At 33.5% G+C, this 13,164-nt stretch overlaps 1 protein-coding gene across 1 annotated transcript; it reads left to right on the top strand.

Annotated features, from left to right (window-relative positions):
• The first annotated feature begins 5,396 nt into the window (after positions 1-5,396).
• LOC143047890 (uncharacterized) lies at positions 5,397-12,905 on the top strand. Its single transcript, XM_076221215.1, has 8 exons — positions 5,397-5,552; positions 7,951-8,129; positions 8,599-8,889; positions 9,534-9,554; positions 10,099-10,353; positions 10,784-11,029; positions 11,859-11,918; positions 12,473-12,905. Exons 1-8 carry the CDS (start codon positions 5,440-5,442, stop codon positions 12,649-12,651), a joined length of 1,344 nt encoding a protein of 447 aa, XP_076077330.1. The 5' UTR covers positions 5,397-5,439; the 3' UTR covers positions 12,652-12,905.
• Positions 12,906-13,164: the final 259 nt, after the last annotated feature.

Here is a 13,164-nt window from a genome sequence, read left to right as displayed (position 1 = left end):
AATACATTTACAAACTACATGTAACAATGAAATGACAAAAAAGAGAAAACGATCAAAATACATTCAGCAAAGGGCTTTTGAACCAAGAAGACAAAAATTTAATCCAAAGGCCGGGCGATTGATTATTAGTCAATGTATGAAAAATATGGCTTTATCATTATCATAGTCAAAAATTAATAGCTTCTTAATTTATAGGAAAACAAAAACTTATTTCAAATTTTATAGATTGATGACACACTGACCAGCTTTAGCATTCAGATTGAAACTTGGAGATTCGATAACATTTAAAAGAAAATAAACATATCTTTCCATCATGGGCAGTTTTGAACAAAGAATAAGCTTAATAAAGCTAAGAATTTTCTCAAAACACTGAATAGTTGAGCCGGGAAGGTATCAGGGTAATCTCTTGCATAAAAGAACTTCTACTCGTTTTTACTCTGGAGATGTGGAGAATGACTATCATTCTATATTTCAACGTATTAAATGGTTGCATTTCCCATATTTCAAGAAATAATAAAAGTTGCCATTACTTTCTGTACTTTAAGTCAAAGGATGATTAGGCTTATGGATAAAGAAGATACACTTTTGTATTCTTTATGCTTCAGACATAAGGAAGACTGTGTTAGATGTTATATTTAACATAGGCGCGTGAGTACAGGATTTGTTTTTTCGTTGTATGCACTGAATACTTTTATTCAAATCTTCTATATTGTACCACATACTTAGCACTTCTATGCTTGTCTACACTGTACCTAGTTTTTGGGGCTAATTTGCCAACTCTGATAATCCCTTAATTTACTATCCATACTTCGGCTGTTATCCGCTCTTTGGTCGGGTTGTTGTCTCCTTGACATATTCCTCATTTCCATTCTCAAATTTATTAAAACAACGTCGGTAAAATAACTGCCGCCTTATGTAATTTACAATGATTTCAACTTATGAAAGATTAAGTTACTTCCCCTTGTACATGTCTGAAAGCAATACGACCAATTATAACTAATACAAATGGTGATTATCATAGATGTACTTTTCTTTTTGTTGAAAACCGTACATGTATGTTGACGTCCGACGTCTTTTGTTGTTTATTTGTCTCCGCCGAATTTCTGTTTCAATGACACTTGCCCCATGTATATCTTGATACAAACAAAAAGCAAGCAACAGTGAACTGAAGGCGCACCACACAACGACTGTTTAAACAAAAATGCAGTACTTTTTAGTATTTTTCCACCATTTTTCTAAAGATATGTTTGATAGACTACAACGAATTGATAGATAAATGTCCTACTTATATCTTATTTACAACTGTACTTTAAAAAACCATGACTCAAGATATAAGTCACCTAGGGCTGAATTTTTCAAGAATGGTTGCGTACCTTGGTACCTGACTACAAAGGACGTTTGACAATACTACATTTTGTACGTGAATAAAACTTCAATCAAGACATCAAGATTTGTGAACATCATATATCATAAGGGTTTTTAACAATATTGTACCTAAAAATACATGTATTTCTCATTTTTTTTTTTTTTTTTTTTTTTTAAACATAAAAAAAACAATATTGTTTCCATTTTGTTTTTATTGTTTAATAATTATGATAATGGACATGACTAATTTATGGGTTTGTTGTTGAAATCATTCATCGTCAGGTATAAGAACGTGCACATGTCATATTGCCGTGTTGACAAAGTCTTGAAAAGTTCAGTGACAAGTCAAATTCATTTATGCAACAATTAGGAAAGAGACGAGGACTTTTTTATAAGACAAAAAATGAATATTCGTAGTCAAGTGTGACACGAATATTTAATAACGGTCAATCAATATATGATTGTGTCCACAAAAATTTCAAAATGTTTGATTCAACTCTCTATTATAAACCCTACATGTATGTTCAATTATAGACTACTTGTCGACAGAATATCTCTATCTATCAAGGGAGTCGCCACAAGCCTGGGAATATCGTTTCAACTTCAGGCACTTCAGAATTTTGCTATACAATAAAAATTAACAATGGGAAAATCGAAATCTCATCTTTTTCTTTTGTCGTTTAGTATACAAATGACCCTATTTGTCGATGTCTAGATGGATATCAAAATATAAAAGAGATTTACTGTGTCTGTATTTACTTACTTGTTATGATCTTATACGATAGATGCGATCCACAGTATCACAGTACTTTGAATTAATAAGTTAGAGGACACTTACTTTATAGCGGAAGTTTAAACAAAATTAATTTTTCTTCAGAAGATCTCTTATAATTCTGAATCGTACAAATGAGATACGATATTAACATGGAGGAGAGCATGCTTGGTTCACATAGGTATTCCGAATGTATTTTAAAAAAGACACATCCCACAAACGTATCAAATTTATTGCCAATCATAAAAAACTAAAGCATTAAATCGTACGACTTTAAACGTAACTCGGTATTTACAATTATGCACCCAGCGATCGGGTTTTGGCTTTGGACGTTCCTTAGTGGATCCAGGCGGGTGATTCGGACGCGAAAGGTTTGTACAGTGTTGTTTTTCATTTTCTGTACCCTTGTTTTTATATTTTACTGTAACATATACATATCGTCTCTTTTTATTCAACTCGTTTTGTTTCAATAATACGATGTATTTTAATTGTCATAATTCACATTGTTTTGATTCGTTTCAATAAAGTTTGTTAGTTATCAACGTATAGAACGCCACATGCGGGATGCCAACTATGTTTAAAATGAACACTACTTCAAAGACTAAAATATGTGCAAAATGAAATACCTTAAATTTGTAATTTGTCATCATAACAATGAAAGTAAATTTGAATTACAAAGTATCAGATAAAGGCCGAATTATATGCAAATCTATTCTTTTTTTTAGAAAAGCCTCTACCCCTTGAGACGCAAAATCTGACGCCCCGAGCGACACATTGTATTTTGATGCATATTAGTTTTAAAACCAATAATTATTTACCTAAGCCTCGGTCACACCTTACCGGATAGCACGAACGGACGCCTAACGGATGAAAATAAAAGTTGTCCGTTGACAAATTGTTATTCGTTGGGAGTCCGTTGATGTACTGACCGAATAAAAAAAAAAAAAAAAAAAAAAAAAAACAGTTGTTGGCATGACACGGGTTATGTTCTTCTCATATATTTTATGATAGTATGATACTAAACCCCTAACGGGAGGGATTGTACCTGATATTCATATGATGAAGACATAATCTTTCAATCAGTTTAATTGAGGTCTGGAGCTGGCATGTCAGTTAACTGCTAGTAGTCTGTTGTTATTTATGTATTATTGTCATTTTATTTATTTTCTTTTGTTACATCTTTTGACATCAGACTCGGACTTCTCTTGAACTGAATTTTAATGTGCGTATTGTTATTCTTTTACTTTTCTACATTGGCTAGAGGTATAGGGGGAGGGTTGAGATCTCATAAACATGTTTAACCCCGCCGCAATTTTGCGCCTGTCCCAAGTCAGGAGCCTCTGGCCTTTGTTAGTCTTGTATGATTTTAATTTTTAGTTTCTTGTGTATAATTCGGAGTTTAGTATGACGTCCATTATCACTGTACTATTATGCATATTTTAGGGGCCAGCTGAAGGACACCTACGGGTGCGGGAATTCTCGCTACATTGAAGACCCATTGGTTGCCTTCGGCTGTTGTTTGCTCTATGGTCGGGTGGTTGTCGCTTTGACATATTCACCATTTCCTTTCTCAATTTTATTTTAACGGATGCATAAAGGACACACACCGGATATGCAACGTACGAGAAACGAACACGTACCGGACAGAACGGATGTCGAACGTACATCCAATTGGCGAGTACCGCATAAAACGGACACCTAACGGAAGCGTACCGGATAAAACGGATGAACAAGATATACGGAAAAATCAAAGGCGACAATAATAATACATGTAAACCGAATAAATATTCAAAATGTTTCTGTGCAACTGGTTTTGGTTTGTTCTTCAAAAATTCCGCCAAAGGGCAGTGTCTGGCCTGAATAAGAACTGCTTGACAGTGTCTGGCCTGAATAAGAACTGCTTGATTTTGAAGGCGTGCCTATACTCTAAGATCGATTATGAATAATAAGAATTCATGAACCTTAAGAAATCTGACATACGAATAATTGGCATTTCTAAATTTTCAATTTGCATTTATCCATTTCAGATCCGTTCATCATCAGTTTTATCCGTTATACGTCCGGTAGAAGTCCGTTTCTCATCCGTTCAACATCCGTTTTATCCGTTAAACGTCCGGTAGAAGTCCGTTGGTGAATTTATCTTCCAGACCTCCAACAGATGTATAACGAACACGTAACGGATACAAAACGGAAACGAAACGGACGAGTACCGTACAAAACGGACGACTAACGGACGTTCAACGGACATTTTATCCGTTGGACGTCCGTTCAAAGTTTTGAACATGCTCAAAATTTTCCACCGGACAGAAAGGACGTCGACGGATAAAACGTACGCTTAACGGACAAGCAACGGACATGGACGGACGTCTAACGGATAAGAACAGAAGTCTCACGGACATGAACGGATTGAAAAAAAGTTATCCGTTAGGCGTCCGTTCGAGCTATCCGGTAAGGTGTGACCGAGGCTTTAGAAACTGGCATTGATTAAAATTTCATGATAAGATATAAAAAAAAAAGAAGATGTGGTATGATTGCCAATGAGACAACTATCCACAATAGACCAAAATGACACAGAAATTAACAACTATATGTCACCGTACGGCCTTCAACAATGAGCAAAGCTCATACCACATAGTCAGCTATTAAAGGCCCCAAATGATCTACAGGACAAAATCATCAAAAGTAGTTTATTACCCTAAAACTTGCATACAAAGCATCAAAATCTTCAACACGGAAACCTCGGGAAAGCTGTTCGAGTATACAGAGCACTGAAAACGTCTGCATCTGCTTGCTGGAAATATAGTATGGTTTGCTTCCTTCTGTGCATTGCTTTGTTTGTAACTTACAATTCTCAAAAATGAAATTTTGCTACTTGAACTTGACTTGATAGATTTTCTCCGCTTCAAAACCGCCACCCCGAATCAAATATAGCCGACATCCCGCATGTGGCGTTCTATACGGTGGTTCTGTATTCAAAGTTTTTATGAAAATATTTTTTTTTTATATACAAATATATCAGCTATAAAATTAACATAACACTAAATATTAACATTCCCTAGAATGGAAATCAGACAGTTAAGATTTCAGTAAAGTTTGAATATTTCTTGACCAAAAGTGTCTTTATACGGAGTAGGTATTGACGTGGACAGATCATGAAATCAAACTTGGAATTTCCACTGATTGTGAAATATATAAAAATCCTTTATCACACCTCACGAGATGCAAAGTGTGTTATCTTATTGTGTCCATGTTATCAAATGTAGAGTCATATAAACTATATATATAGATACAAATACAACTGAATGGTCAAATATTTTGATTATAACTCTACGATGAAGAACGTACGTGAATATAGTATTTATGCTGCTGTCATTTTGTCAGTTGTTGGACAAATTACATGTATGGGGACACTCAGGTATGTATGCAATAATGTGAAAGCTTTAAATAATGATTATAAGTTTATTAATAAAACTAAATGATATTCAAGTATAAAATCAAATAGATTAACGTAATTAAAATAAAAATAAAATTAAGAATGGAAATGGGGCATGTTTCAAAGAGACAACAATCCGACCATAGAACAGACAACAGCAGAAGGTCACCAACAGGTCTTCAATGCAGCAGGGAATTCCCGCGCCCGGAGGCGTCTTTCATCTGGCCCTTAAAGAAATATATGTATACTAGTTGAGTGATAATGGAGATCATACTAAACTCCAAATTATAATAAAGAAACTAAAATTACAAATAATACAAGACTTACAAAGGTGAGAGGCTCCTGACTTTGGACAGGCGCAAAAATGCGGCGGGGTTAAATATGTTTATGAGATCTCAACCCTCGCCCTATACCTCTTTCCAATGTAGAAAGGTAAACACATAACAATTCGCACATTAAAATTCAGATGAAGAGAAGTCCGAGTCCGTATGTCAGAAGATGTAACAACAGAAAATAAACAAAATGGCAATAATACATAAATAACAACAGACTACTAGCAGTTAACTGATATGCCAGTTCCAGACCTCAATTAAACTGATTGAAAGATTATGTCCTCATCATATGAATATCAGACATGAATGAAAAGGTTGTTTTGCCTGTATTATAGAAATGCGATTGGCTGACTGTTTTTGCCATCATTGAAATACTATTAGAAACTCAATGTGAAAATGTCACGTCAATAAACATATTTTGTCTTTTTTCTTATCTAACTTATACCTGTCCCGACTAGTTATTGTTAAATAACATGTTTTGTTTTTATAAAATACAAAAATGTTAATCTGTTCAGCTGTTCAGCAAATCTTGACAAACAGTTTGAAGAAAATGTAACTTTCCATTGGGCGTTTTGTGTTAATGGCTAGATAACAGCAGTAGTATATGAACATCCAATCTAGCATTAAATATAAATCACAAGTAATTGCTAAAAGAATCACTTATTAATACGAATAATTGAGACTGGAAATAGGGAATATGCCAAAGAGATATCAACCCAAACAAAGAGCAGGAAACAGCCCGAGGCCACCAATGGGGTTAAAACGCAGCGAGAAAACCAGACATCCGCAGTCGGGCTTCAGTGGGCTCTTAAACAATATTGAATACTCGTTCAGGGACATGGACACCACATCAACCTCTGAAATATTTAAATGAACCAAAATTGTTAAAACACAAAAGACAAACCAAAGGTCAGATTTTCTATACAGGTCCAAAAAATGCGGCGGGGTTAAACATGTTTAATAAGATATCCACCCTCACCCTATACCTGTAGTCACTTTTGAATAAACAAACACACGTCAATACTCACAGTAAAACTCAGTTTAAAAGCAGTGTAAGTCCAATGTCAGAATAAGTATAACATAGACAAATTAGGTAAGGCACTGGTGCTATAACACACATGTTAAATTCCGTCTTATTCAGTATGTACCTGTCCCAAATCAGTGGTTGTCGTTTGTTGCTGTATATCGTATTTGTTTTTCGTTAATTGATTTGTTCATAAGTTAGGCCATGCAGATTTCTCCTTTGAATTGTTTTACATGTGTCATTGTAAGGCCTTTTGTAGCTTACTATGTGGTATGGGTTTTGCTCATTGCTGCAGGCCATACGATGACATATATGTGGTAATTTCTACGTCTTTTTGGTCTATGGTGGAAAGTTGAAACAAATGAAAACCCACTGGCAGGTAAATGTTCGATACGAAAGAGAAAATATTACATTGAAATATCTAAGTGATTTCTAAAAGAAAACAAATTCAAATAAGATATGTTTATAATGACAGGTTAACATAGTTCATTTGCACAAAAACAAATAAAAGTTTAATATGCTCGTCTTACTTACATTTCATTCATTAATTTGACTTTTTGTTCAACCCCAAATTCTATATTAACAATATAAAAAAATGTCCACGTGATCTTCTCTCATTTCTAAAGACAAATGTGAATCACTCAAGTATTGGTGCATAAATTCGCATCTACTTTTCAGTATTGAAATGTGAGAATGTTACGTTCTCAGAGTCAAAGAACTTTTAAACCAAAATGATTTTTAGGGGATGCAGGTTTGATTTTACCAAAGCACAATTTCGAACTTTTCTAAAGATACTTCCCTCTTCAATTGGCAGTTTAATTCCAACTCTATACCGGTAAACCCACTAAACTGGAATCCGCTAGTATCACTCAAACTCTCTTTGAACAAAGTGTAATTGTCAGCCGAGAACTAGCTTATCAACCAACTAGGTAGATTCAATCATTGTTTATTTGTAATCTTCCTCAATTACTAATGAAATAGTTGTCACTGAACCACAATTAATCAATCCTTTGATTATTATCAGCAATTTTAGCATGAGCTGTGGTCCAGGAGTCGATGATCCCAATTCCTGCACCCAGACCAGTAGAACACAGAAATGCTATCGGTACAATGGTAAAACAAAATGTGAGGTGACAACATACGCATGTCAGAGTATGTGTTGTCCAGGTTGGGAGTTAGGCATGAAGGGGAAATGTGACATACGTGAGTATATACGTGACAGAGAAGGTCAAATATATATATGATATTTAAGTTCAGTTTATATAGTGTTAAAATAAATCACTGTCTGTGATATAGATACATTATTTTACAATCAGATGTGATGTTTATGTAACAGTTGCAGGTTTTCTAATGATCAAATGCATTTTTTCACTTATAGAAATTTATGTTTTGTTTTGTTAGTTTCTGACAGATGCCAGTTCATTACTCTGGTTTTTTTATGCAAATACTTTAGTGTGTTTGCCTAACAAAGGCTGATATGAAGTTACTGCATTGATCTTATTCTAGATCAGCATTGTTTTGTAATCAATAGTTAAAATTTTACGTCATTCTAGGTTGAAAAATAGTTTCGTAAATATATTTCACATTGAGTCATTACTTATATACACTAAATATGTCTTATACATTGTCATAATAATTTGTCATGTTTTAAGATAAATGAATCATTTCACAGCAATCAAGAATTTTCAATGCTCAGAATCACTTATCAACAGCACCAAAAGACACGGAAGTGAATATTGCGTAGACAATACTTATTGCCAAGAAGGAGAAGTATGCTGCTCCAACTATTGTACACGTATACAATTGTCTAAACACCACTGCTGGTATCGTAATGTATATCGGACTGTAGGAGAAACCAATACAACGACCAATGATGTATGTACTGTGTGTAGCTGTAATACCGATGGTCATATAGCAACTATGGAATGTGAGAAATCTACATGTAACTGGGACAATCAGACAGGTTATTTAAGTTTAATTAGAATTTCAAAAATCTTTATTATAAATTAAGTATACCAGTCAAGAGACATGAATATTTTATATAGGGTGTGACAGGAATCGAAGGGTATCTTTTGCAAGTTCTCTAAATTGTTGAAAGGCGGATAGCTTTCAGAAAATGAATTGGACCTTTAGTCATGGAATTAAGTTTAAACATATTTATTTATAGTGGATAGGGAAACAAGTTGTGCAACTTATATTAATCCCAGCTATGGAATAACAACAGTAGAAAACATACAATGGCTTCCCTTACAATACTGTTGTCGTGTTTTGTCATTTGATTTTGCCTTTTGATAATGAACTTTACGATTAAATTTCCCTCGAAGTTCAGTATTTTTGTGATTTTATTTCTTTCTCATAAGCAATTAATTTCGTTAAAACATAAAAAAAAAAAAAACATTTTGATTTTATTACAAATCTTCTGTACAGTAACTCGGGATCTGTCTTTAAAGGAATCATATAAGTAGATCGTTCCATGAACAACATCTTCAACTCAGAACAAACTCAGTATGTATGCTTCTTTTTTATGTAGGGATCCAGTTCTTATAATTCAGAAAAAATATTAATCAATCAATTAACAAAATTAATGTTTTTCAATTTATTTTGTAGATATTCCAAAATACTATAAACGTAAGTTGACCATATCGCTTAAACAAACACATTTGTTTCAGCTAATTGTTATGTACACAGCACAAGCACAATGAAATGTATCCGTTTCATGTATTTTACATAGTGTTTCCTATCTTTATTAAAAAAGACATATTACAACAAATATCAAACTTGCATTTTTTGAACTAATCAAATTCGCTTCAAGTTATTATATGAAAGCGTATATGAAAAAAATCTTTATTAATCGAACTAGAGAAAGTTTAATCGAATATGCATCGATTTATTAAACAAATAAACATGTACAAGTATGCATAATTAAATAAGGGGGACTTTGTCGTACATGTGTACGCCTACCATGATATATCAAGCAACGAAGATAATAAAGTTACCAGATACCGGATTTGGAGGGAATCGGCCACATAATGGTCATATTTAGAGTTTATGATATTTTTAATATCCTTTTTTTTCAGAAACATAGACGTTGTTACATGAAGGAAAGTATAAACATGACATTCATTGTTGATTTTATTTCGTATATGGTTTGTATAACGCCTCTTCATTGCAGCTCCAGTTATACAAAACATACCAAAGAAAGGACAGAAGGTATCAGTGTATGTTTTGAGCACAAGAAATTCTGCATATCTTGATACCAATTTTATATATGCTCTGGACTTTGAAGGAAACATGATGAAAGTTTATGTATCGGAGAATACATTTAAGCACTGTCTATGTACTAATTCTACCGTATCCGTCATTGCTAAATCGGTACCCGACAAATTTGGAAATTACAACGAAACCACTTTCCTGGTAAATATTATTGGTAAGTCTGATTATAGATGCATAATATTGTCAATTTTACTTAAAAGGTTTGATAATCTTTTAAGATAATGATATTTTGTACCTTAACACAATATGAGGATTTTAACGGAAGGGGTTAAAAACTGTTATTTAAAGAAATACAGACAACAACATAGGTTAAACATATTCTATTTGCTTAAATATGTTGAAGGGATGAGACACAAGTTAATCTTCAATGTATGCATTATTATCCCATGAACAATTTATAACATTAGAATAATATTATTGCAAAGAACATAAATTATCACATAAGGAATGTTAGCCTTTATTTGTCTTGGTTTAAAAGATTTTCAAAAGAGTATTTGTGAGAAGTCAAAGATTCGAAATTGAACGCAGCTATAAATTACACTCCATACCAAATATCAAATATCAAACTTATTAAACCTTTGCAGATAGATTTGAGCCAGTCTTCCATAACTGTCCACAAGATAGAGTTATACGATCAAATGACCTGTTTGGATGGACAGCGCCTACCGTTACTGATAATGTAGGAGTTCGGGAAATTGATGGACCAGTCTTACCACAAAGGAACAAAACCAATCTGGTTCCCGGAACTTACACCATGGTCTATAAAGCCAAAGACTGGTCAAATAATACCGCAACATGCAGATTTACAATAACAGTTCAAGATCCACCAGGTGACTTATTTCATCTAATTTTCACAGAGAAGATAATTCAATTTGTCAAAAATGCACTATAAAAAAGAGAAGCGAAAGATGTCAGAGGGACAGTCGAACTCATAATCTAAAACAAACTGACAACGACATGGCTACAATTGAAAAGGCAAACAAACAAATAATAGTACACATGACACAACATAGAAAACTAAAGACTAAGCAACACGAGCCCCACCAAAAACTGGGGTTGATTTCAGGTGCTCCGGAAGGATAAGCAGATCCTGATCCACATGTGGCACCGTCGTGTGGTTCATGTTATTACAAACCCGGTAAATAGTCTAATTCGGTAGGTCACATTTAAAATATTGTTCAGTGCAACTTCACAAGCAGTACAAAGAAAATAGAAAACACCAAATAACAATTAAAATCAGTAAATCGAAAACACACAGATCATAATAAAAGCGAAAAGACGACATGAAAAATAAGCAGTTTAATAAACGCTTTACTGAAACCTGAAGAAGGGAAATGAGTAAAATGAATCCAACCAAAAACCAGTGGTGAATTCACAATTAAAGATCATAATTTGATTGAAATCTAGAATAATGCAGTACATTGAAATTGTTCCTTTTACAAAAAAAAAAAAAAATTTAACATTGTTCCTGCTCAATATATGCACTTCTTCTTTTATTTTCCCCTGCTTAAAGTATGCTCTATGGAATGTCTGATGTTATATAAGTAAGTTATATCAGTGTCTTTCTTCAACTATTTTTTTTTTAAATGGCACAAAACAACTACACACTGTCATCTGACTTATATTTCATGATAGCTTATTTTTCATTTTAAAATTTAGACGTGAATCCCATGCCAGCGCATGAGCATAAAATAAGTGTTACCTTACTGATAATTATTGGTAAGTACATTGTTAACATTACATATATTAAGTTTTAAAGAAAAACAAATAACACATTTTAAGCTTCAAATAATTTATGGTTTAGAGGTCAAAACGAAAGTCATGAAAAAAAAAACCTTCACAACTGTAGTGAGGTGATGGGGAAATAATATAATAGTAATTGAATGATTCTATCCATATAATAGTTGTGGACGAGACCGAGCGGTTGATCAACTATATTTAATTGCCCCTGATATTCTCAAAATTCAAGTAAGACTGCTAACGGCAGAGGCAAGCGTTAATTGTCAGGCGCATAAACCAGTAGACCAGTGTAACCTTCAAAAGGGTGTTAATTTACTATTTTTGTGAATAGACCTCAAGATAACGCAGGTAAAGTGGATTGCCCATGTGATACTAGTACATCACAAAACAAATGGTTTGAATCGGAAACTTTTAAAGTACCTTCCAAAATGATGCATTTGTTTTACAATAAACGTGCAAAATACTTGATCTTAAGATTTTATTATGATTATTTCAATTTTGGTATGTCATATGTTTTTGGTTTTTTTTTTCAGGTGGAAGCTTAGCAGCCCTCGTAGTGATCGCATTAGTAGCGTTTTATGTATCCAGTATGTGTCGTATAGTGAAGACATATTCTGTTAACGAAAAAAAGAAGATACCTTCTAACGAACATGGACACGTTTACGGATCAGTGAATGATAATGGTAAATTGTATAAAAAAAATTTGAATTAGGTAGGCAGCAGTAGACAACAGAGAAGACAATTCAAGAAGGAAGTGTGACCTTGATATGATGTATAAGCATAAATAATAGCTATTTTAGTTCCAGTTTTATGAACAAATGTTCTCACTAACATGACAAATTAGCTGTTTAACATTTCTAACAGATAAATGTATATAATTACTGATTTTCCAACTGGAGTTTATTTTTCTTGGGGTCAAATTATTTATTGCGATAGGTTTAAAAATAAAAAAGAAGAAACGGTTTGTTTCAATTTTTTCTATTTGGTCAAGCTCTTCAACCGTGCGGGATCTTGTACATCCTTTCAAATATTCGGTTTTGAGAGTTCCTGATGGTTTAGTTTCAAAATATTTATTTAGAGTGGATTGGGAAACAAGTTTTTCAACTCATATTAATCCCTTTCCACTTTGCGGGTGCAAGTGCTGCCTTGTAGAGGCATTATCCTCTCCTTTTTCGAAATCTACAAGGGTGTCTTTAACGTGCAAGATATATGGCTTTCTCAACAC

Source organism: Mytilus galloprovincialis, chromosome 10 (assembly GCF_965363235.1).
Source record: "Mytilus galloprovincialis chromosome 10, xbMytGall1.hap1.1, whole genome shotgun sequence".
Lineage (NCBI taxonomy): Eukaryota > Metazoa > Mollusca > Bivalvia > Mytilida > Mytilidae > Mytilus > Mytilus galloprovincialis.
The sequence above is the reverse complement of the archived record's forward strand: the minus strand, read 5'-3'. Positions and strand labels throughout refer to the sequence as shown.